Source organism: Macrobrachium rosenbergii, chromosome 33, assembly GCF_040412425.1.
Source record: "Macrobrachium rosenbergii isolate ZJJX-2024 chromosome 33, ASM4041242v1, whole genome shotgun sequence".
Taxonomy (NCBI): domain Eukaryota; kingdom Metazoa; phylum Arthropoda; class Malacostraca; order Decapoda; family Palaemonidae; genus Macrobrachium; species Macrobrachium rosenbergii.
Genome location: NC_089773.1, coordinates 11,245,146 through 11,271,345, shown reverse-complemented (window position 1 = coordinate 11,271,345; position 26,200 = coordinate 11,245,146). Strand labels below are relative to the sequence as shown.

At 37.1% G+C, this 26,200-nt stretch overlaps 1 protein-coding gene across 5 annotated transcripts in view; it reads left to right on the top strand.

Annotated features, from left to right (window-relative positions):
- Positions 1-14,652, top strand: part of LOC136855928 (ubiquitin-conjugating enzyme E2Q-like protein 1) — a 250,774-nt gene extending 236,122 nt beyond the window's left edge. For 4 of the 5 annotated variants that reach the window (XR_010858177.1, XM_067133423.1, XM_067133424.1 and 1 more), the window contains 2 exons: positions 8,774-8,907; positions 10,921-14,652. Coding sequence is in view for 4 of the 5 variants with exons in the window: in XM_067133423.1 (XP_066989524.1) it covers positions 8,774-8,902 (129 nt within the window). In the remaining variant the exon portion in view is untranslated. Of the gene's footprint in view, positions 1-8,773; positions 8,911-10,920 lie in introns of all 5 variants that reach the window. The other variant, XM_067133425.1, reaches the window with a different exon arrangement.
- The last annotated feature ends 11,548 nt before the right edge of the window (positions 14,653-26,200 follow it).

Genomic DNA, 26,200 nt, shown 5'->3' with positions numbered 1-26,200 from the left:
AAAATCTGCAGAAATCAGATTACACTTTCCACCTGTCAGGACAGCCCTAATCAAGGTTAATTTCCATTATAATGGTGCACTTTTTGGCTCCGCAGGTGGACCAAATTAGGTTAAAAAGTACGTCGCTACCTTGCCAAGATTTCAGTATTCCATTTTTAGTTTTCTGTAAAAAAAAACTACTGAGATTGTTATTTGTCTGTCCGTCCCCAGATCTCAAAAACTATTGAGGCTAGATGGCTGCAAATTGGTATGTTGATCATCCACCCTCCAGTCATCAAACGTGCCAAATTGCAGCCCTCTAGCCTCAGTAATTTTTTTTATTTAATTTAAGAGGTTATCCATGATCATGCGTCTGGTAATTCTATAGGTGCCAATAACACAGGCCACCACCGGGCCGTGACAGAAAGTTTCATGAACCGCGGCTGAGAGTTTCATACAGCATTATTCGCAGTACAGAAAACGCGATTGCGCCGTTTTTTTTTTTTTTTAATTTCGGGCATAAACTTTTTAACAAGAATATAAATAATATATTTTGAGTTATGATCTCCCGACTGAAAGTCAATGTAACAAAATTTTTTTTTTTTTAATTATCCTTGTTAATAACTTGATAATTTTGTGTTCAGTAAGTTTTCTGACGTTTCAAGTTATGAACTTTTTCAAGATTTATCTGAATTTCCCTCAGCTAACCCTTTCTAAGCGCTGAGGATATTTTAATTTCTTTGAATTTAGAGGTTAATCCTTTCTAAACACTTAAGTCCTTTGATTTATCGACGTAAAATTAACTAGATTTTCATAATTTATTGTTCATTTCATCAGACTAATGTCTATATCAGCTAAAATATTTCTCTTCATTGTATTAATGAGTGTTTAATACATTAAGCTATTATATATATATATATTTTTAAAATATCCCTTGTATTCTATTTGTAATCACAGTTGAATTACAAAATCAGTTATTTGTAGCTCTTGTCTTGCTTCGGTAAATGTTCTACTGTAATTTAAGATTAAATTTCTTTGATATCTTTTTCATGGAATTTTGATAAGCTTATCTTTTGGTTTCGTAGGAAATGCATGGTTAGACACATGACTAGATATTGGCTTTCCTTCCTAAAGCAGTGGTCTTTCACCAGTCAATATGTATGTGTGGTGTGTATGTTATATATATATATATATATATATATATATATATATATATATATATATATATATATATATATATATATATATATATATATATATATATATACACAGTATATCCCTTTCCTCGGAAAAGCAAAAACATCCGCAAGCAACAATCTGCCATTAAAAATGCAAAAGGGAGAAGGGGGGGAGAGGGGGGACGGGGACCCCTCACTGCAATAATACCTAAATCTGCAGGAGCGCAATACGAGTCCCAATTGCAATTTCGCTCGGCCAAATTGCCCAGTAAACATCGACCGCTTTCCTGTTAATGCCTTGGATAGTTCGGGCTAAATAGTCCTACGGAATGCCCAAACGAATCCTAAACGAATTCTCTTAATCCTCCGGGAGTGAGAGATCGCGAGAATTTTTTTTTTTTTTTTTTTTTTTTTTTTTTTGAGGGGGAGAGAATTCTCTCGTTGGTATTGTTTTCCTTTTTATATTCGCCATAGTCTCCGCTTTTTAGAAAGGCGGGTCCGTCCTTTCCTGCAGTTCGAGTCCCTGTCCTAACAATTCTTACCTCTTTTCCCTTAACTGAATGAATATTTTGTCAATGTTTTACATCTTATGTTCATGGTGTGTGTATATATATATATATATATATATATATATATATATATATATATATATATATATATATATATATATATATATATATATATTATTTATTTATATATATATTATATTTATTTATTTATTTATTTACTTGTGTGCGTGCTTGCGTTAGTTTTAGCAGATAGCCAATTTTCCTATGCATTTTAACTCTATTACCAAACTAAGAAAAACAGGTAGTCGAGTCTCTCTCTCTCTCTCTCTCATTAAAACGCTTCTTAATTAGAGAAGTTCGAGATACGCCTTAATAAAGAGGGGGGCCTCAAATTATTATCGCCTGGCCCCCAATTCCGGACTGTGTTTATACACCAGATTAGAATTTTCAAAACTAATGAATTTTTTATTGAGTTTAATCACATTTCCTGTAAATGTTGTGAGTTATTAAAGACTTCTTTCCACTATACTGCGATGAAAAAGATGGTGGTATGGCTTTGTACTGTTCCACTGTAAAATGAAAGTGAATCTATATATAGTTTGCTTTGTGTAGAAGCCATTGACATGAAGTTAGACATTTTTTCTGTGTGTTTTGACTCTGTTACCGAATCGAGGCAAACAGGTTGTTGCGTCTCTCTCTCTCTCTCTCTCTCTCTCTCTCTCTCTCTCTCTCTCTCTCTCTCTCTCTCTCTCTCTCTCTCTCTCACCGATTGCCTTGATATAATCTTGCAGAGTGATGGTAAACTTGGTCCCAGCACGTGTATTAAGTATTAATAATATCTGCACATTTACTCTGTTTACTTAATAAAACGTATATTTATAAGTGATAGATGCAAGCCAATAGAATCAGCAGTATTGTTAAAACAGAGAGTTTAAAATTGGCATCCTCAGTAAGTTAGGATCATTGAAAATAGTGATATCGTTAGATAAAAATAAGTAAACAATGCGCCGAAGTTTCTTCGGCGCAATCGAGTTTACTGTATAGCGTATAATCGAGGCCACCGAAAATGGATCTATCTCTCGGTGGTCTCGGTATAATGCTGTATTAGTCGCGGCCCATGAAACTTTAACCACTGCCCGGTGGTGGCCTATCCTATATCGTTGACAGAGGCACGATTATGGCTAACTTTAACCTTTAATAAAATAAAAACTACTGAGGAGGCTAGAGGGCTGCAATTTGGTATGTTTGATGATTGGAGGGTGGATGATCAACATACTAATTTGCAGCCCTCTAGCCTAATTAGTTTTCAAGATCTGAGGGCGGACAGAAAAAGTGCGGACGGACGGACAAAGCCGGCACAATAGTTTTCTTTTACAGAAACTGAAAATTAAGAGCCTACTGGCCAGTATCGCTGTGATGACACTTCATTATTCATCGAATTGAGATGGGTTTTTGAGGGGGAGCGACTGACTCATTGATCATAATTGACGTTTTGTAACTCTCTCTCTCTCTCTCTCTCTCTCTCTCTCTCTCTCTCTCTCTCTCTCTCTCTCTCTCTCTCTCTCTCTCTCTCTCTCTGCTCGTCCCTGAACCACAGCAAATGACAAACATTGCAGTTTAAATTGAACCCATTTGCTTCTCAGAATTGCAGTGAGAAGCTCATCTGGCGTGATTCATACGTTTATCCAGCCTTGATTAAGAGAGAGAGAGAGAGAGAGAGAGAGAGAGAGAGAGAGAGAGAGAGAGAGAGAGAGAGAAGCTTGAAATGGGAGAGTGCAGATAAACAGAAGAGGGAGAAAGAATAACTGAGAAATACATTAATGCAAAATAGGGGTTCTGGGAGAGAGAGAGAGAGAGAGAGAGAGAGAGAAGAGAGAGAGAGAGAGAGAGAGAGAAAAAAAATTCAGTCACTGAGACGGTAGCAATTATGCAGGACAGACTGACAGACAGATAGAAATAATTAAGTAATTCATGTGTGATAAGTATCAGCAATTATGACAAACCCATATATACAGTATATTTGTCAGAGCAGACATTCTGAAAGATATTCTCGTCTGCAAAGGTCCGTAACACACACAGCAAGATATAGCAGCTTCGTTGCAAATGGCGAGAATGCATTGTTGCAATGCTTCGTAGGTTTGTTGGAAGAATGTATTCGGGTAAAAAAAATTGAGTTGCAATTTTGTTGCAATATATTACGTGGTTGAAAGTGTAAGGGCTTTGTGATGTTAATATTGCGTTCTGCATTGTTATTGCAAAAAAGTGTTCCGGCACAAAAGTAATGGTAGTTTTGTTGCATAGTTTCCATTACTATACAAAAATGACGGTAGTTTTGTTGGACAGTTCAAACTGGTTCTTTGGTATATTGCAAGACCTCGTGTAAAATATAATCTTTCAGGATAGAATGACTGCAAGTCAATTCGATAAAAACGTTTCCTGTTGATATCCATCTATTCGCTGCAATGTTATTTATTGTTTTTATTTATTGTTTCGATGGCGAAACCTACTAATATTCATCACGCATACGCACTTACAATTGAGATACCGCTGTCAGGATACAAGTGGGTTTAAGGTTATTGCTCCAGAAACTGATCGCTGATTTTGTTCTGTTCGTGTTATTCGGGAATTTGAAGATCTCGTGTCCCCTTTGGTGGTGACCTTAGTTTTTGTGCCGCCAGTTTGCGTCAGTCAGTTGATCAGTCAGTCACTGTCAGTCATGGATGTGTGTGTGTATATATATATATATATATATATATATATATATATATATATATATATATATATATATAGAGAGAGAGAGAGAGAGAGAGAGAGAGAGAGAGAGAGAGAGAGAGAGAGAGAGAGAGAGAGAGAGAGAGATTGAAATAGTCAACATATAATCACGTGTGTAACAGAAATAAGTTTCTGACACATCGAGATCAAACCTGTTTTGTATATATACATACATATATATATATATATATATATATATATATATATATATATATATATATATATATATATTTTATTTTTTTTTTTTTTTTTTTTTTTTTTTTTTTTTTGTATGGCCTGACGGTATACCAATGCAAATTGATTCTGATTTTTTTAATATATTCATTATTTATTGGCAATAATAATAACATCCCATCCAGATATTCCCTTTAGGAATTAAGTCTCACCACATTCATCTATATTCAATATCTAATGAATATAAAATTCCATGGAAAATCAAAACAAACATTTTGAAATCAATTAAAAATTCTTTTAATTGATTTCAAAATGTTTGTTTCGATTTTTTGAAAATCAAACTTCACGGCGATTGAGAGAGAGAGAGAGAGAGAGAGAGAGAGAGAGAGAGAGAGAGAGAGAGAGAGAGAGATGCGTTTTTTACAGTTCGGTGCGTCTTACAGCTCATATTCAGATTTCGCAGACGTGGACAGTATTTTTTGGGGATGATTTTACCTGTATAGTTTCTGTGTCAGGAGATGGGTCTGTTGCTTCCTTGTTTTGTGTGTAAATAAAGGCTTGGTTAATCATTATTTTTGCTTGTATTAATAGCTACGTTTCTCTCTCTCTCTCTCTCTCTCCATTTTATAAAAATATTTTAGACCAAAATACAGTCTCTCTCTCTCTCTTCCCATTTTATAAAGCTTTTTAACCTGAAATAGGGCATACAGTCTCTCTCTCTCTCTCTCTCTCCATTTTATAATCCTTTTTCAGACTGAAATAGAGTATACACACTCTCTCTCTCTCTATCCATTTTATAAACCTTTTTCAGACTGAAATAGACCATACACACATCTCTCTCTCTCTCTCTCTCTCTCCATTTTATAACATTTTTTAGACTGAAATAGAGCGTACACTCTCTCCATCTCTCATTTTTCCTCTCACGCACACAAACGCATGCGCATCAAAAAAAAAAAAAAAATACCCTAGGTTTGCATAACCGGTACTGGACGAGAACGGCACGAAACCCCGTGATTTGTTTCCAATCAAATTGCGGTCAGAACAGCGGACGAAACAACAGAGCGGCAGCTAATAGATTGCGTTTCCGCTGGAATATTTGATGAGTGTGGCTGGAAACTCTACTCTCCTTTCACTGGGTGTTTGTGGTCATACTCTTTTTTTTATTCGTTTTTGCTGTATTCGGCGATTGTTTATACTCGTATATGGCTGTTGTTTTAGCACTGTATAATAAGGGGAGTATGTACACAAGTAAGGGGAATAGACTAGACTACAGAATTGGAGCCAAAGGCCAGGCGCTGGGGCCTACGAGGTCATTCAGTGCTGAAAAGGAAATCGTCAGTAAAAAGGTTTGAAATGTCTAACAGGTGGAATACCTCGCAGTTGCACTGTGACTCAATTGCTAGGAGAGGGTTGAGGAAAGTAAGATGGAAGATAAAGAATACGAACAGAGGTACAGTAAAAGGATTGAAAGGGTTGCAGGTAGGGGCCAATAGGTAAAGTGGGCACTATGACCTGGCGGTGCAGCGCTACGCCCACGTTTTCTACGTCAGGGCATCGCTCCTGCCCAGGCACCAACCAGTCCACCCAGCTATATGTGGGCACCAATATCTACTGCTGTTATGAGAAAGGGTGTAGGGCTAGCAGCCCCATCCACAGACACTGAGAAACCTTGAGGCTGTACCATTCTGGTGCCAGCTACTCCAAAGATTATTTGTTAATAATTTCCTTGACCTAAAGTCTTTAAATGGAAGGTTGCCTCATAGTATGAATATATTTCCCACCGTAATGCTTCAGTACAAAAGGGAATTAAAATGAGAATTTCTTCCGTTCCATTCCATTCCTGTTACCATTTATCTAATCATCAGCAGCTCTTAACAATCTGTGCTAGTGCCCAACACTCAGTTGTATTTTGCATGCCCAGTGTCAGTCTAGAAATGTCAGTTGCTCTTTGCATTGCCTCAGAATATCGGCTGTCATTTAAACCTTCACTGTCAGTGTCAGGAAATACAAGTTTTACTTTAACATCTCAAAGTCATCCTCTGAAAACATTGACTCTTTGAAGTTTTACTTCAGACTCGCAAAGTTGTCTGAAAATATTGACACTTTGAAGTTTTACTTCAGACTCTCAAAGTTGTCTGAAAATATTGACACTCAGAAGTTTTACTTCATAATCTCAAAGTCATCATCTTAAAATAATTGACATTTGCATCCGTCGAGTCATTCTCAGAGTTTGCCAGTTGCATTTCACAATCAAATTAACTCACGCGTCATTCATCGTCACCACGGCGTATGAATACCATTCCGTCATTCCTCGTCGTCGTCAGATATCAATTAGGTTCACTTTTCAGGCCAAAACTTCCACACTGGAACCCCATAATTGTTTTCTTTCAGACGAGAAAAACAAGGTCATTTTAGGGGTCTGCTTGGGACATCCAATTAATTCTTAATGAGACCCGCTGTGACGCTTGAGGTGGGGGATGGAAGGGGCCAATTTTGACACCCCCCCCCTCCCCTTACTCTCCCTGTCTCGAGGATTTAAGAGAGAGAAAAAAGGGGAAATGGAGATGAGAAAGAGAAAAAATAAGAAGTTCTTTCTGTGCACACACAGGATGTCATTAACGGCAGCGAAAGGAAGATACTTCTACCTTCAGGAGGGTGTACTCCCGGCCCCAAACCCCCCTCTCTCTCTCTCTCTCTGCCTCTTCTTTAACTTTTTACTTTCCACATGTGATTGTACACTTACACATTATATATATGTGAGAGATAGAGAGTGTATATTTATCGCTGAGACATACATGAGCGAGCAAATTGGCCCCCTGGAAAGATCTGCGGGACGTACTATTCTTCAAACACATAAGACAGCATTTGCCTTATCATTATCTAACCTGTTTAATATGGATATGTAGAGATGACACTGCATGTATCTGTAAATATATATATATATATAAAATGTTATTCCGCAGCTTTGATGACCACCGAATGTAACACCGGTTTATATTATTAAGTCAGTCAATGAATTACCGTAGTTACATTCCTTCCTTTCACGCAGTTTCACTCAGCAATCACTGTCCCCTTCCATTCTGGTCTCACGGTAGTCTCTTCACTCCGTAATTCCTCTCTGACGCAATGCCGGTACGTCCCCCTACCTGCTCTGAAAGCCCCACCCTGATATATCTTCCTCTCATACATGAATACTTCTTCCCAGGGTCCTCCCTGGGACGTCACCCTCTTTAAAGGCTCCCAATACGCTACAAGTGCCTACCTAGCTTGCTTATTTTTCATCTCTTTGGGAAAATGAATCAGTATGTCCCACTCCACCAGCGCTACCAAAAATTTATCTTTCTTTCTTTACACTGAATGAGCCGTCTGGTTTTTGGGTGTTGGTTAGGAGTGGTATGGGAGCAGGTTAGGTTGTGCGAGAGGTGGGGGAGGGGTAGGACTCCAAAGAAGATTGGGGCCCCCCCTCCCTTTTTTTTTTATCCGCATCCATGTCCTCTTTCTCTCTTCGTGATCTCTTTTCCATTAACTTTCCAGAGGGTATGCAAATGAGATAACCTCTGCTATTGCCGTCCCCTGTCAACTTTGGAGGGAAGGGAAAAAGGGACGAGAGAATGAGGAAGTTCGAGGAGAGGAGATGGAGCCGAGAGTTAAAAACAGATGATGATGATACAGTGATATAAAAGAGAGAAAAGAGGGGAAATGTCAAGGACCTGTTGAAAAAGATTGTACAGCTCTTCTGCAGAATTGTCACACTTTCATATTGAAGAAGTTAGGATGGCCCGTAATTTTGTAAGAGCTTCTGCAAAGAACAGAAAACCCGTGGGTGGCAAGTGAACAAAAAGTATGGAAAAAGTCGGTTAGAGAAAGACGCAGAGTAAATAAAAGTAAAGAACGCAGGTCACAAAAAAATATATTAATGGAAACAGCATTTCAGGAGTTGGTCAGAATTAAGATAAACGGATGACAAACAGGTGTTGTAAGTGAAATACAGGTGGCGAATGAAAAAGGGCGATGTAAAAGAAAAATTACGATGGACAAGGTATGGGTGGTAATAATAAATCTTTGCTGATCAGTGCAAGTTGGATGTTACACTAAACCTACAACAAAAACTTGGGTCTTTCATGCACGCTGTGTTAATTCATTCTCCGTATCTTCTTCCAGGGTCGCATATCAAGGAAACATAAAGTGCCGAAGGAGTTCAACAAGAAAGCCGCAGAATCTGCTTTCAGGTCGCTGGTCAAGACTCATGAAAAATACGGATGGGTGACACCACCTTTGTCTGAGGGCTAACACAGGTAGTTGTAGATTTTATATATATATTAATATTATGATATTCTTTTGGCAGTATTGTAGGTGTATTCTCTTATATCCTATTTGTTAAGAGGAAATACTTGTTTCTTCATAAACCCAAATCTGTGAAACTCCAAACTTGTTAGGATAAAAAAAGATGATGTCTCGTTACTTGTGTCTGTTGGCTGTTTCAACACCTCTCAAACCTAACCATTTGTCCATAGATTTTAATTTTCACTTTTGACATGTTAATTTTCAGGGCTTAGTGTAAGATACTACAAAATGACAGCAGAATTGCTCAGAAAGATAGGACTTAGGTAAAATATTTCAGGTTGTGCCCCTGTAGGGGGGTAGGGCCGTCAGTGCACCTCGCATGGTGCACCGTAGGCATTATTAAGGGTCTTTGTAGTGTCCTTTCACCCCATAGCTGCAGCCTCTTTCATTCCTTTTACTGTACCTCCATTCATATTCTCTTTCTTCCGTGTGATTTTTCCACCCTCTCAAACAATTGTTTCAAAGTGCAACTGCGAGGTTTTCCTCCTGTTACACCTGTTAAACCTTCTGTCAATTTCCTTTTCAGAGCTGAATGACCTCACAGGTTCCAGCACTTGGCCTAAATTCTATGTTCTGTTATATTCTATTCTATTCAGGTTGGTGTTATTCTCCCAGTTTCAAAACATGAACAATCATTCAGTGGTAGTTCACTCGTACAGTACCTGTCAGTGGAAGTAAAAAGTTCTCAGTTGAAGCATTTTCATTCTGCGTCAAGAATGACCGTTTCTTGGGGTTTGTCAGGTATATCTAAAACTGTGTGTTTTCCTTCCCAGTTATTAACTGGTGCTGGGCTTTGATGTTCTAAGCTGGCCATTGATCTTATCTAGCCAATGGTTATTAATTTCCTAATTTTAGAAAGTGGTGGAGTAAGTACAGTATGACAGTTTTACCTTACACATCAGTGCCATATTTATTATTGTTTCTGTGCTTGTTGAATTTTGTTTGGAATTCCATGTTTGTATTTCATATCCTGGAGGGTAAAGGACCCTTGGGAGACCACTTGATCACACATTGAATTTGAAGGACTAACAAAATCAGGTTCTTGACAGTTGCTGTCTCCAATCCAGAAAAACTATAGAAAATTACGAGGTTCTCGACACTATCTCGTTCGAATCTTCCTTGCTACTTTTTGCACTGGGTGAATTTCAAAGGGGTCCTTTCGGGATCGAACCTGCAGCAGACGTGTGGGGAGTGGTACCAGGAGAGCAAACATAACGGGTGAGCGACATACAGTTCGTGGAGCAGCTCGCTCATTGACTGGAAGACCAGTTTTAGCTGACACCAGAGGGAAGACTAAAAGAACCACACTGGTCTTGACAGCACACACTTCATGGCCAACCATGACATTAACAGTATAAGTATAGATACAGAACATACTGAAACCATTGAAAAACAAACATTGCATTAGTTACAGAACAGAACATATCAATTGCATTATCTTAGCAACAGTAGTGATTAGTAAAAATACCCAAAATTAAGCAAGTTAATACAAGCACACAACAGACAGGATGTCTCTTGACTTGCCTCTTACTTTAAATATTAAATTAAAGTACTAATATTTAAGAAATCAACTGAAATAGTGAATTACACACAAAACAGAGCAAAGCAAGGTTAAATTAACCCAGAATATGAAAAGGAAGAAAAAAGGAGTTTATCTATAATAATAAAAAGAATTGACAGAAATGAATCGCAGTGAATTATCCGAACTGGCAGAGCAAAGCTGGGGATGGTCTCACAATGTCACACTAAGGATGACCTTACACCAATAGTTGCTTTTACTTATTTTGTTCTCTGCAAGAGACTTCATAATACACTTCTGGGAACATTCATGAACAGAGGGCTCTTAGGATTAGTGGGTTTGATATGAAAGAACACATCTTTTGTAGGAATGAATGCTCTAACTCTTGGAACACGTGGAAAGGACCTCTGTATTCAAAATATTAATTACTGTCTATACATTTCAGATTTTGTCAGTCAGTGGAAGCCTCTCTAGGCAAACAATATTCCATCCGTGTGTGATCCGATCCATGAATTGCAGAACTTAAAACAGTGCATACCTCAAGTCTTGCTGTTCGGCCTCACAATTGCAACTTCCTCACTTCGTCCTGCAAAACCAGGCGGACACCAGGATTATTCCCCTGTAAGTGTATTACAGGACATTATTCAGGCCCAGGAAAAACAGAAAGTACGGCAACCTAACTTTTGTGAAAGATGAAGCAAGTGTAGCGAAGACGACGTCCTCGTCCCCCTAAACTGTTGCACCTGTTGATCACTAAATTAATTAGATGTGAAAAATGGATGGAATGCTGAATGGAGGTAATGGTATCTCAGGTAGCAAATACTTATATAGGTAGTGTTCAAATTGTTTTTTCCAAGTTACTCCCAGATACTACAAACATGTCGGCCAAAGATGTTATGTATAGCATTTTTCTTGTACAATATTTGTTAAGTCATTTGAAATGTTGACTTTTTCGTTTTTCTCTTTACTTTCTCTTCTAGGATGTCACTTACATCTCGGTAGGGCAGTTTTTTCTTAAATTTCAGGAACTGCATTATTTGCGATTTAGCCGGATCAGTCTCGTTTTAATTGTGGTTCTAGATTGCTTAAGTTTCCTCAACAGTTGTGACATTCTAATGCACTAGTCAGATACAAAGTCACTGTATGTGGGAAAGGATAAACTATGGCTTTTGGAAATTTATTACATTTTTTTTTTATGGAGTTATTGTGGTAGGGTTAGAGATGACAGTAATATTACAGTATTAGTTTATTTTTACTTACATTACAGTAGAGTGTTTTCATTGTTTGCCACGCTTTACATTTACTCGGATACTTTTAAACGTTGTACAATTTCAAAAATGTTGAAGCTTTCTTTCCACTTTCTCTACTTTCTTAAGAAAAAGGCAGGAGTTAGACAATAGTAGAAATATAAGACTTACATTGAATAAGCAAAACCAAGGTTCAGTGCAATTAGAGACAATCACCTAGGTATAATATAAAAGGTTGCAGTTGTATACTTAGTTAGGATTACGTTCACTCACTGCTCGACTCATCGATAACAATGACAACCTTCACATCAAAAAAGAATTCCATAGTTTCGTAGTTCCTTGAAAAGTCCTTTGACTACTGGTAAATTTTAATGAAACACAATTGTATACATAGAGAAATCTCAGTCATACAGGAAAATTTGTAATTATGTAAAAGTACTTTCTTAGAAAAGACAGTAGTACTGTGTATATTGTTTCTGATATGTAGCTATTATTTGAAAATGCACGCAAGGTCTGTAAAAAAAACAATTTCATACTTCTCACAAATACAAACCTTATACTTTACTTATGCCCTGATGCCTGAAAGGGGAGAGAATGTTAGTGCTGTATTCCAATTCATGAGATGTGTGAAGCATAGAGCTCTTCCACTACACAATACCTCCTACCAACAGTTGTTGCTTGTCATGCCTATTGCATGCATTCTCACTTAATGGTTTTCTTGTGGTAGTACACTTGAACATATGCCAATCAACACCCCTGAAGTAAGGACAGTCCTTGTAAAATCGATTTTCATTTACGGGAAAAAATTGTAAATTCATCCAGAATATGCCTTTGTGTAGTTAGGCTGCATCTTCTCATCCATTCTGTAGACACACAGGATGGCAGTCAACAGTATCTGTGCCATCTAAAACTGGGGCTACAAGAGAAGCTGTACTCAATTCTCTCAGTGTACTTCTTTGTTACGTAGAGGAATTATCTATGGTGTTTTCAGCTCCACCAACCTAAAGTTTTCTGTACACCACAGGCAGATAAGGTGGTGCCTCTCACCACAGAAACAAGCACTGTAGCTTTCAGCGCTCTTGCCTTGTTCCAGAATATCTTACTTGTCTATCTTTTGCAACATTATAATGGTTTTTGTTCTTGGGGTGCAAACCTACTATCTTCTTGACTAGCCTAGATTTATCATAGTTCATCAATAGATGGCTTTCACTCACATTGTATATCAATAGAATCCAGAATCCTCTTTCTGTTAAGTGTTTATCTTGCACGACTGCTAAAACGGTCCTAGATGGTTGGTAGTTGGCAGTGGCTTGCTCATACCCTGCAAATGTTCCACTAGGAGTATGTTTGGGATCTGTTGCAGTCTTCACATAGCCATAGAAGTGATCTGGGTGTTGGAGTTGGCCCGACTTTCATGCAGTATTCCGATCCTTGCTATAGCCTGGGCAGTAGCCTGATTTTGGTCATAAGTGTCTCATCTCAGGCATGTGCAATCACAGTCTGGTAGCATCCTGGTATCAGATATGATATTTGCCTCACCTCTTACACAATACTGTGTGATCTTTATTACTGCTCACGAAGAGCGAAACTCTGCATACCACAAAGTAGTACACAGAATATGCGTATTTTTTGCAGACTTGTAAAAGAAATGAAAAGTAATATATAAACTATTCCACTTCTGTCAAGCACAGCAACAGCAATGTGGTACCTAAGCCCAGCAACAATTAATAGTAATACCATACTCACAGCATTCATTTCTTAGAATTGCTAACATGAAAGTCTAAACAAAACTTACAGCAGCAAATATCTACGGCATATACATTTACATGTATATAAATTTACATGTACTAAAAATATTGGCCATTGAAAGTTTTATCACTGGGCCACTTCCAAATTACAGAATCATGAAAATTTTTGCCTATTCCTTACATTTTTTATGCAATGACAGCCATATATGAATAATACATATATACCCTTGGGAAAAAATTGAACTAAATATAGAAACTGTTTTTGGCATACTCACAGGGCAGACTGATAGGGCTTGTGTTTAATGGTTAAATTTACAGCTAGAAAGGTTTAAATTTACCCGGACCCCAGCAACAAAAATTCTTGCAAAATTCGTATGCATCGAGTAGAACAGCGTGTTTGCCTAACAAGTTTTGTAATTCTTGAAATCTTACAGAGGTTAATTGCTGTCTATGTAGGGAAATGCAGAAAGAAATCATGCACAAAACTTGGAAATGCAGAAAGAAATTATGCACAAAACTTAAGTTGATGCTGTATTTCTATATAAAAGATGCCTAGAGATATGAGAACTCTTGTCATAACCACATTAAAATTCAAAGATACACATGAATGTGCAGTGCTTACAGAAATGTCTGGTCATGAGGGAATGAACCTCACTATCAAAGTACAAACTCATGTATAGAGAAAAAACTTAAAACCGTAGACACTTGTCAAATCAACTGCCGTGAGAAATATTCATTAACACAGTTGCATCAAAAGAGGATGAGAATGAGGTCCCCTAACATACAAAAACCCACTATGCATCAAAGACCACTGGCCTTTGAAGTGACCGAGTCACAAATACTAGTATTTCAGAACTCGCACACAATTCAGCATCTTCAAAGGCTACTATATTAGCATATGGCAAAGAGCAAGCTACCAACATCATTATTATTATGAAGCAGTTTAACAGGCCACTGGGCTAATTTATTTTGCTCTTGCAAGGCTGTTAGATTATTAACATCATATTACATGTTTTTTATACCCGCTTGTTCCCTTTAAATGTAGACGAACTGACTCTGGTTAAACAAATCATTTATAACTAACTACCTACATAAAGAAAGTGTATATTTATCCTCAAATTATTATTCTCATACTAGGATATAAGTGGCGATGTATTATCAATGAAAACAAAAAATACAAAAGGGGACATACTCTAATACTGAATGCACAGATGTTCTAAGTGTTGACATACATAGAGATTTTGAAGTATACCACTGGACTTACTGTTATATAACATAACAGAACCCACCACTGAACTTATTGCAGTCAAGTTTACTAAATAACAGAAAAACACAGTTGCATGGTATACAGTTTAGTGACAGAGCCTTCTACACTGACAACCAATGTACAGAGTAAGCATTGGATGATTGGAAGGTAATAAAACCCGAGTACACTGAAAGGTAATACAAACCAATGATGAAACGAGGGTCTCTTTTTGGTTGCCCAAAACCTGTCCTAATCTACCACAGCCCTAAAAAACCTTTCCTAATCTACCACAGCCCAAAACCTGTCCTAGTCTACCACAGGCTCCACAAGTTACAGTACAAAATTCAGCACTCCATACTAATACCTTTCTGGTACAAGGCATAGGTAAAAAGTTTATTTCTTGTACGTTTTTTTTTTTTTTTTTTTTTATAATTTTTTACACAGATAAATGAACTGTGTCTCAAAAACATTTGTAAGACTATCAAAACCCTTATAAGGATTTGCTCATAGTGGATAAGGAAAGAACTAGTTGCGATTTGGGTGACCATCCAAATAAAAGAGAACGCATACGAAACCGACGAGGTAAGAGCAACAGGCGTTAAGACTCGGAAATGTACAGTGAGATTATTGTTGAATGAGCTGTTATCAAGGTCCCTAGTAGCAAGATTTATTTGGCGCCACTGAGGTGGTCGTTTTACTCTTGCCTTGTTGTATATAACACACTATTTTGAAATTAAGAGGGGACTCTTAATTTTGTAATTGTTATCTGATTAAGTAAGGTAAGTTTGTAATAAATGTTGGTGTGAAACTTGTAGTCATATTCATATAACGTTAGATATAGGTTCACGTAGATGCTATACTCGCTGTGAAATGACATGCAAAATAATGTGAAACTTTCATAACTGATACCTGTGTGTTGTGTTCATCAACACAGTATTTTTATATACAGTATTGAATTCACATTGCTTTGACAAAGTACATGTATACTGAAGCTTTGAACTGTAAAATCCATAATAATGTCCTATTAAAATGTTGACCCAATTGTTTTTTTTACATTGCTGGTATTCTTTTGACAATTAATAGTCCTGACCTAAAGAAATAGAGAAAATGTGTGTAAAGATTTTCATTAATGTTCTTATTATATTATTTTGGCATTTATTTTCTTTAAACAATTCATTTAACTCTGCATTTGAATGATCTCTCATATGCTAGGCTTCACTTATTACTTGGTTTAACAAATTAACAATACAGTATTACCTTTTCTCTTCTGTTCATGCAACCTGCTTCCATTTTCAATAGATCAAGTGAAGTTAAGTGTACAGTATTAGCAAAAGTTTTTGTAGACAGACACACCACCAATGACAAGTAAAGACAAAACTTATAAGAACTCCAACTGAATACTGGACGTCGTTCAAGTATTTCCCCCCCTTACACACACAATCCCACCCAACATGACCAATATTTCCTACTACCATTTCGACGGTAAACCCACAGGGATAACACAAAACCTCCATGGCGCACCGTAAATGGTACTTTAAATTTTATATTGTCCCCTAATCCCCAGTTAAGGGCTTTCTGCCTTTCATTCATCAACAGTTTCATTCTCCTGTGCAGCTATCCAACTCCTTTTCTTTACCTGGTTCTGATGTCCACCTATCATTACAGAACAAATCCACATATAAACTAGAAATGGTTTAGCGGTCCCTCAATAATCACTACGTTGTATAAATAAAAATAATTACAAATCCACACAGTTAAGGTTAATGTGTCTACAAGTGGTTTAGTAGTTCCTCTAACATGCAATACTTGACACAAATTAGAAAAAATTAGTAATGCATTGACACATTAACTTACTGACGTTAAATTTATCAGACATTTTTGTAAAAAAAAATATATATATATATATTTCATGACTGCTACACGTTTTGTACTTAAGTTGCTTGGGAGACCATAAGATTCCACACCCAAAAAGCACCATTGTGACTGTGTATAAGGTCACCACTTCACAGCTGCAAACAATTAATTAAACTGCAAAGCACTGACCTGAAATTACTTTATGTACTCCCAAATTCATCCATGACGAGATACAAAAATATCACAAAAGGTTTATGACTAACTTGGTTAGAATGGTACAAATAACCCTAAAACACCAAAGATTCGTGGTAGTAACAGCTAGCTTACAAGGAACACGAAAATGCAGCAAGCATTTGAAAGGTTGGAAAGCATGAAGTCTTGATGTCCAAAACATAGGTGCAGGAACAAGAATGTAAGAAGCTAAGACATTATGTATGGGGTACTAAACCACTGACTAGGCTTACTGCTTGCAAAGATCAAAGGCACAATCTGTCACTGTTGTATTATATACAACAAAAATTTCCATTACAAATGCTACATGGGACGTTACTAACACTGGTGTATCAAAACACAAATCTTCCCCAGAGTTCTTCCTCAACTCTTACAAGTAAACAATATGCTAAACAGTGATTATACCAAGTCTGACTACAAAGCAAAGTCCAGAACACAATAAAAAAAATTCATCACATTTCACTTAGCCAAGTTTTGTACAGTACAGTATATCTTGCAGAATAAATACTCAGTACAGAATTTAGCAAGTATGGCTTTTTAATTGTAGCCTAATATTCAACGTTATCATTTATCCCACAAAATCATGTACAATGTTCAGTTGTTGTTTAAAGTCCAAAAATGTACAAGGCATATATAGGGAAAGGCCAAAATAACCAAGAGCAATTCACTGGGAAGATTCTATATATATATATATAGTCATGCACCTTTATATAGAATATTCATATATATATATAAATATATATATATATATATATATACATATATATCACATTTCAAGCTGAATTACTCTGATCAAACCATTTACAGTATGAGAGAAAGCAGATATAAATATTTTACTAACTACACAATAGTTTCCTGTACAGTAATGAGTAACGGTAGGCACTGGACGCAACACGTAAACAAGAGAGTCCAATATCCCAGAAACATGAATGAAATGATGACAAATTATTAAATGCACTGTATAGTTTTGAGCTCACCCCGCATAACTGCCTTTCAAAAATATAGTCTATTTCATAGCTGTTACTACTTCACTTTTTAATGATGCACACACGACACTTAAGAACGTGCATTGTCCACACAATTTTGGCATTATTATTTATAGAAATGCACTCTGCGCATTTCTTGCCTTTTTGTTTTTCATGTTTCCCAGTTGATACTCCGTAAATGATTTAGGAACTATTCTACATATTAACTACCAACCCATGCAGTATTTCTGTCAAATTCCAACCTCTCCTGTACACATATATGGTACTGTGATTTTACAAATATGGTAGCAATGACAAACATTTATATTTTTATAAGTCCTTCAAATAACCTTGTATAATCTTCCTGCTAATGCATGGGCCCTGCTTGCTTCCTCCAATAACTGACCGGTACATCATGATTTATTGTAAATACTGAGCTTTTCCTGGCCATACACACCGAGATTCCCTTTCAATTCATTTAACCCCATTTAACGATCACCTTTGGGTTAGCTTAACCCTCCTTTCCGTAGAGATAAACAAGGAACGAATAATTTATCACTCTTACCTTTCCTTTACTTCAAGTAGAGATACCTCTGATTTACATTTCAGGTCTGACCCCTTACTTTAAGCTGTTTAACGTACCAAAGAAAACTGCACGTCGCTGTACTGAAAATAGGTAATGAAAACGTGAGAACCATCTAGTAATTCCAAGAAAGACGAATTCTACAATACTGTTTATCGTATTATTGTGCGCTATAAAGAGACGAACACTGAAAATTACCAAGACGTCTTGACAGATGCTGACAATAATCAAAAGAAGATGATACTCACAGTACAATGACTGGTCAATAGCCGTCTTGGTTTACTTATTACGTGTAGTACGGATAATTTCCCACAGGTCATATGGTACAGTGCAGTATTACTGGCATGACTTTCAAGGTAATTTATATACGCTTATCTTTGACAAAACATTCTGGAAAGTGAATTTCATGTCTCAAATGTTTTCTGCTGGTGTACTGTTAAGGTTTGTACATTCCACTCAAAACCTCACTACTCCTCTCAATGTTGTGCATAGGTAGATGTGTTGTAGCATTCTAAATACTACACTGGAGAGGCAGTGTAAGCATTTCTCCTACTGGTCAGGTTCTAAGTATGAATTATAGGTGTTGTGATAACATTTTACAGCTAACCTGTAGCATACAGCATTCTTACAATGAAAGTATACAAAGTATTTGTTATCATACTATGTACGTACGCCCAACATTTTGTAAGCACCATCCTTGTACTGTAGCCTACTTTTATTACATCTCCAAGATGATGTTTATTAAATGCATAAAAATATATTTACTGTATTTTCTTTGAATGAATTTCTCAAAACACAGCACCATGTTTTCACAGGCACCTCAATTCTATACTGAGTATGGAATTATGAGGCAAGTCATTTTTTTTTTTCTAAGTAAAATGTTACCAATACGTTACCAATCCATCTTTTATTCATGAAAGGCTTCTCGTCTATAAGTTTCCTTCGGTCCATACAAAATTGGACATTTTAAGTTGTTCTTGAGAATCGTCACAAAAATATGGAGAGTTGAGATTTTAAAATAATGATTACGGGTAAAAATTTCACTAAAATTCATGTCATTGCAGTTTGATTTAATTATTTGTAAATCTTAATCTTTCTGGACAAAAACAATAACATGGAAATAGAAGCCCTCTTGACTATCCCCCGCTGAAATGTTCATTTAGTGTTCTGTCATTCTCAGCTAGCATGTTTCTTTGATACTGGATACCTTGTTGAAGCATGCAAATTACACCCATAAAATGTCATACCTTCTTCAAGTCTACTAAAAGTAACAGAAAACATAAAAAATTACAGTACAGTTATAAAATAATTCATCATCTTGCTGGTAAAGTAAATCATAAAATGATTACAGTACATTGGCTTACTCTGTTAAACATTAGGCATTTGCTGACCTTATTACACTTCCCTGAATATCACAATTCATTTCCCAAATATGTGGTGTTTCAACTATGTTATGAAAATAATTCCCTTTACTACTGATCATTCTAACTTCCATTACCCCCTCCTTAAAATCACCGACTGCTAAAAAGGTGGATCTATCTGCTCAAGCAAATCTTCGTCACATTTCTGACAAAAGAATGGGTCACAATTGGCAAGTACCACTATATAAATAGTTGAGAATGAATGTCCTTTCATGAATACAATATGTCTTGTATAAAAAGCAAACACTGTGATATAAAATGCACACACAGTGCTGTGTTTATGGAAATTTATTTTCAAAGGTCACACCAAACTCGTATCATTTTTTGTAAAATATGGAATATTTACTGAAGAGATACTTCGACTGTAGGATAGTGCAAGTTATACTCGATACAAAATATAATTTTGTAGTGACGAATCCCAGTATACTAGGAAATTCATTGTCGGAATCAATTCTCTCTCTTGTACAACCTGCTATTTGTGTCCACAAATCTAGTGCTACTACATCCCAATTTCCTTACATAATGTTGACAAATTTTATTTTTATCAGTTAAACAAAAAATCCATTTTTTTATGGTTATGTTCTTATGTTGTCCAAGAATAAATATTTAAAATTATTAACGGCTTTCATTTATCAATACAGCACTACAGTAACTGTCTTACCGAGCAAATACGCACCTGAAATATGAAGTAGCTGTTACACCTTTCAAACCTTTTACTGTCAATTTCCCTTTCAGGGATGAATGACCTCATAGGTCCAAGCTCATGGCCTTTGGCCTAAATTCTATATCCTATATTGCCCAAGTCCAACATGAGACTGTTACACATTTTTCACCATCCAATTTAATCATGCCTGCATCACTTATAACATCAGGTCTGACACACACTGAAAGCAATGAAACCTCAGCATGCCCTCAAGAGCAACTGCAGTCACAACTACTTTCCATTAAAGATCAGATCCCAAAACTACAATCAATGCAGTCAACATCCCTAATTATAAAGTTACTCTTGTCTAGATCCCTACAACTACAATTATCAAATCAAGATCACCACAACTCCAATCAGTGCAACTGAGATCGCAAAATACAATCACCACAGTTATAAGACCTTAGCCTCGTGGTTGATCACCTTCCCTAGCCCAACTTGAGCTTAAGTTTCCTACACAGAAAGTAACAAACCACCATGGCTAGTTGAAATTTCTACCATAACTAGCAGCTATTAAAATTGTTCTGTGCTTAGATGCTTTTGTACACCGATAAGCTAAATAATAGTAGAAACATGCCTACTACAAAGCATATGAGTGTGCATTTCCCAGTTCATCACATCATTCAAGTCCACATAAAAGAGGATTTACATTTGCTTACAAACAATTCTGTAACCTTTTCAAACAATTCTGAACTTAATAACATACTACTTACTCATCTCTTAGAATTTCAATCTTGCAATGCCATTGGTTATCTCACTTGACTAAAGAATTGTTTAATAGCTAACTAAATAACTGAAATAATCTACTGCTGGCAGTAAATAAACACCAATTTACTTTGTTCAATCGCAAAGTAACCAGTACTTCAATTTCAGATATCTGTTTCAATACTTAATGATATTGAAAATAACATATAAAACCTTACACTACATTATACCATGTCTACATGTCGTGTAGACAAATTATGTTAAATGTATACAGTAATTGTATAACTTGAGATTAGTTAGACTAAAATTTTGTAAACAAATTATGTAAAAACAAAATCTGAAGAGAAATCAGGTATCACAGTTAAAACCCATGAACAAAAGTGAAAGTTGCAGTCGTAAAGGCAGGCACTGGTAATCCCTGAAATCTTTTTTGGCCAATAGACACTCAAAATTGGTGGTGGCTACATTTTGACTTTAACTTTTCATTTTCATGTACAAATCAATCGCCACTTGAAAAGAAAACAAATTATATACAGTAGTACTACAAACTACTTACAAGAAAAAACTCGGTTGTTCTTATCAAGTTTAACTGGTCTTGTGCCAGCATGAACTCTTGTTGTTCAAACAGTTTGTAAAAGTCAAAATGAACACAATCTTTCAAGTGAGGAAAGCAATTAGATCCAAACCTAAAACTTTAGGCTGTAATCTAAAACATGTACTTAAGGGAGAAGAAGACTGCCCAAACCACAATCAGATGTCCCTTGGCAGGATTGACACTGACGCAACCACAAGCCACCGGCAATGCCTGATACACAGTAGCATTCAGATCCTCCAACACAGTAGCATTCAGATCCTCCTGACCATCAAGCATTACCATAACCACCTCACTCCTGTAGGAAAAGAGAAATATCAAGCTGACGTCTCAGTTCTATTCTGATACAAAATTAGTTTTCACATAAACCCAATACATTTACAAGTCATTTGTGCATCATGAATGAAGATCCTACACATTTCCTAGCTGAGAAACTATTGCTCCTCCAAACAGGATGATCCATATGAGCCCCCTTGGGTCCCAAGTATGTAGTCAACTGCCTCACTTGACATTACTTGGAAAGCAGCGACAGACTGAACTTGATGCTGCATCAAACTACAGCACCGTAAGTGACGTTAACTTGATGCCCGTTCTTGCCGTCACAGCTTGATGCAACATCAAGTTACGGCACTGTAAAACACCGTTAACGATGGTGAAAACGAGTCATACGATTAAATCTGCCGTAAATTGCTCTCGCCGTGCAGTGACACCCTGCATTACATTAACATCAGCCTGATTAGCAACTCAAGAGGGAGAGAGCTTGCTCTTGGAACAAAAAAAACTTAAAAGCAAGTAGGAAAGTTATGGTGGACTAAGGAGTTCAGGGAGTGATAGATGTACTATGAACCAAACTGGCCAAAAAGGACAGACTGTAATTAAAGACAAGAGTTAAAATAAGAGTTGTAATATGTATAGGCAAATCTAGAGATGATATGCCTCAGTGCATGCTGTAATACAAAAGTTAATAAGATGAACCACCTATGACCCTTCCAACATCTGAAGCAGTTAAAACTTGTCCTGAAAGTATACTTTAATCAGATCTATGAGTAAAGGCCCCTTGGGAAAGCTTGACGAAAGTGGACACACCACTCCATGAGCCAGACATCATAAATGCATTGATGCCCATATTTCTTCTCAAAAACAGATGTGGATGTAGCTCTAAGCAGGACACTTTGATCCTCAGAAACAACTTCATACACCCTCATCATTACTTTTCTCAACAAGCAAATGGAATTTTTTTAAGATACGTTTCTTAATTTATCCTGTTGATAAAAATCATCCGTACAGGTCTTTCTTAATCTCTAGTCTTTTGAAGACAAGGCTGCATGACCCTAACCGGAAGTAGGAAAGTTATTGTCGTCACTTTTAGCCTAAGCAAGAAAAGAAATGGCAAAATGAGCTGTGGAATGATACTGGTTAAATACAGGATGAGCCTTGGTAATGAAATTCAGAGCAAATGATAACCGGACTGAAGCACACTCCTAAAATAAGTAAATACTGTACAGTGTCAAGTGTGTGGAGTTCTCTCGCATGTCTGAATGAAGTGAACACTGGAAAATACTATTTTGAAGGCAAGATTAATCAGACACACGAGTCTTCCTATGGAGGCAAGGGGAAGAGGTTGTCATTGTTCACTCTAGTTTTTGACAGACATGTCTGTCTCTGCTTCTGCTACGGATCAGTGGTCAAGACCTCATGTTCTACATTTAATAAAACTTTATCGGGAACACCCTTGCCATACTGGTAGTTGTACCACATACAGTCTGCAGGTCCTGCCTGAACGACCACACACTCTGGCTGTGCCCGGGTTTGACTGGGCCAGCTCAGCACTGTGTGGACAACACTGCAGTTGTACCCGTGGGCTTTGCTCGTTTGCGGGCGGTGCCCATCGAGCTGTGCTCGAGTGTCTCGACGGACCTTTAGTTCTAGAAGGGATTTCCTTCTTTTAGCAAGCACAGCCCTTTACTGCTGAAGTGGATATATCATCTTGTTATACCTTAAGACCAATAAACAAAAATATAAACAAAAATTTTTGAACATGCTTTTATTAAAATGCACTAAAAAGTAGAAAATAATTTTTTGAGACACCAGGATTTTCTTACAATTAATCATTTTGTAAACATGATTTACTGTAAGAAAATCCTGGGGTCTCAAAAAATTAATTTTTACTTTTTAGTGCATTTTAATAAAAGCATTTAAAAAAAATTCTTTAATAGTTTTTTATTTTATACGTTTTAGTTTTGACAGATATTGTAACTGACTTGTATAATAAAAAGTCAGCTATGTTTGGCTATACAGACTTTGACTGGATCAAGGCTCACCCCAGCAAACTAATCGCAGGCCACATTTTGGTTGACCAAGACTCTCTGTTTTCTCTCTACATGATCTAGCAACATCCTTAGCTACTTGCTCTAACGCCCAAGCAGAAAAGACTCATTTTCAGGTTCTGGTTGAACCATCTTAACTCAAGCCGTCACATCTACACAGTGAAATAAGGTCAGGAAGCCATTCCTGCTGCAGCCACCTTGAAGCTACAAATGTAACCTTCAAACTGGCAACCATTCACACCTAGTCCCGAACTTGCCAGCATGTGCTAAGCAACAGAACACCACTGTTATAATGTCTGGCACATCCAGACCACTACACAGCAGAGATCCTAACACTGTCCTCCTTGGGATCCCGATTTTAGAGATAAATTACCATTGCGGAGTTGTCGGATGCGACTCCACAATCTTGTACCTCATTACAGATATGCTATCCAAAAGTCCAAAGAGCTAGAAGTACCACTTTCAGCTCAAGGAAATTAATGTGCTGCTTCATGTGGTCCAGTCCATGTACTGGTGGCTTGTAGGTTAAGAAGATTCATGGCCCACCCTAGTTTTGGGGCGGCTGCAAACAGGTGTATCAGTGAGCACTGAGAAATCATGGGGAAATCTTAGATCAGACTATCCTCATTCTGCCACAAACACATCTTTGAGTTTGAACCTCTTCTGGAACTGGTGCCAGAAAGCCATTGAGATCTCAAGCTGCTAAACACCACTTGCTAAACTGAAGCTGGACCTGCAAATCCTGAAACAAATTCTGGGAACAAATTTCTTGTGCGAAAAAATTCGCCCGATGAGGCATGACCACAACTGTGCACGAGGGTGTCTGCAAACCGAAAACTTTTCTAGCAAAGAGGGAGCTTCACATCCTGTGGGTCGTACATTACTGATGAAGTGACCTGGTCTCATTCGTTGGGGTACGGATACTAAGTTTATTTAAGGGAGGTTTCATGTAAATACACCGTTCATGGAAGATGTACTTTATAGATCAGAATTCCCGGCTTCTGGTCACGTTCACGCTGAGTTAGAAGCTGGCTGACGGAGTACCTAGTAGAACTAATATTTTTTAGCAACGTGTCAGATGGTTTTTCAGTCAGTACTATTCCATACTTTCACATGGCAACAGGGTTAATCCCATGGTGCTATTCTTCAGGAATATATTATTAAGGAGGCTAAACTAGACATTGACTTTTCATACCCCTGGTTTACTGTCAAATTCCATCTAATAATTCACATATCCGTCTGTCTCTCTCCAGCTGTGTGTGTCAATCTGCCCATTAAGGTTAGTCTGAAATCATATAACTTTTAAACTATAAAAGATATACATTTCATATTTGGCTTGCACACTTCACTAAAGATGCCAGTGTGCAGAGTAAGGGCAAAGGTCACCCTTAGAGGTTAAAAATCAAACAAAAATTTGTTACTGCCTAAGGGACGCACTGTTTTTCATGTACATACTTGTTTCAACAAGGTACCCCAAAGATTTCTGTCATAGAAGCCTTATGGCAGCCATATGGATAGACTCTGTTAGTTTAAAGTCAGCTGGGCATTAAAATTACCTGCTGCCTTCTTCCAAACTCCTTAACCCTGTGTCATGTTTGGGAAAATCCTAGATTTTTAGTTTTCTTCTCTTTTTTTTTTCCTCAGCTTCATATTGATATAAGCATCTTCAATGCTGCCAGCTGTCACTGTGCATAAGGATCTCATTTCATTCAAATAATGTTTCAGAGTTTGAAACATACTGTTACATTATGCAACCTCCTTGTTTGTTTGACCTTTGGTGGTACTTTGAGCCCAAAAGACAACTAAACTTGATTTCAAGAGTGGAATTCAAATGACTGCAGAAACTACAGTCACCAACAACAACAAAATAAAGTAGGTTTGGCTGGTTTAGTGACTCATGAGGCAATTGAACCAGGGGTCATAAGAAAATCTTGGATAAATATAAGGCAACCCGTAGCTCAATACCCTTTCCTCTGACAAGGAAAGGACTTCTAAGACATCTCCCTATCTATGGACGACCCAAAAACTGATTGTTAATCAACGACTAGTACTTCTTATCTTGATGCAATCTATCTTACACTCTGGATTATACATGACTGGCGT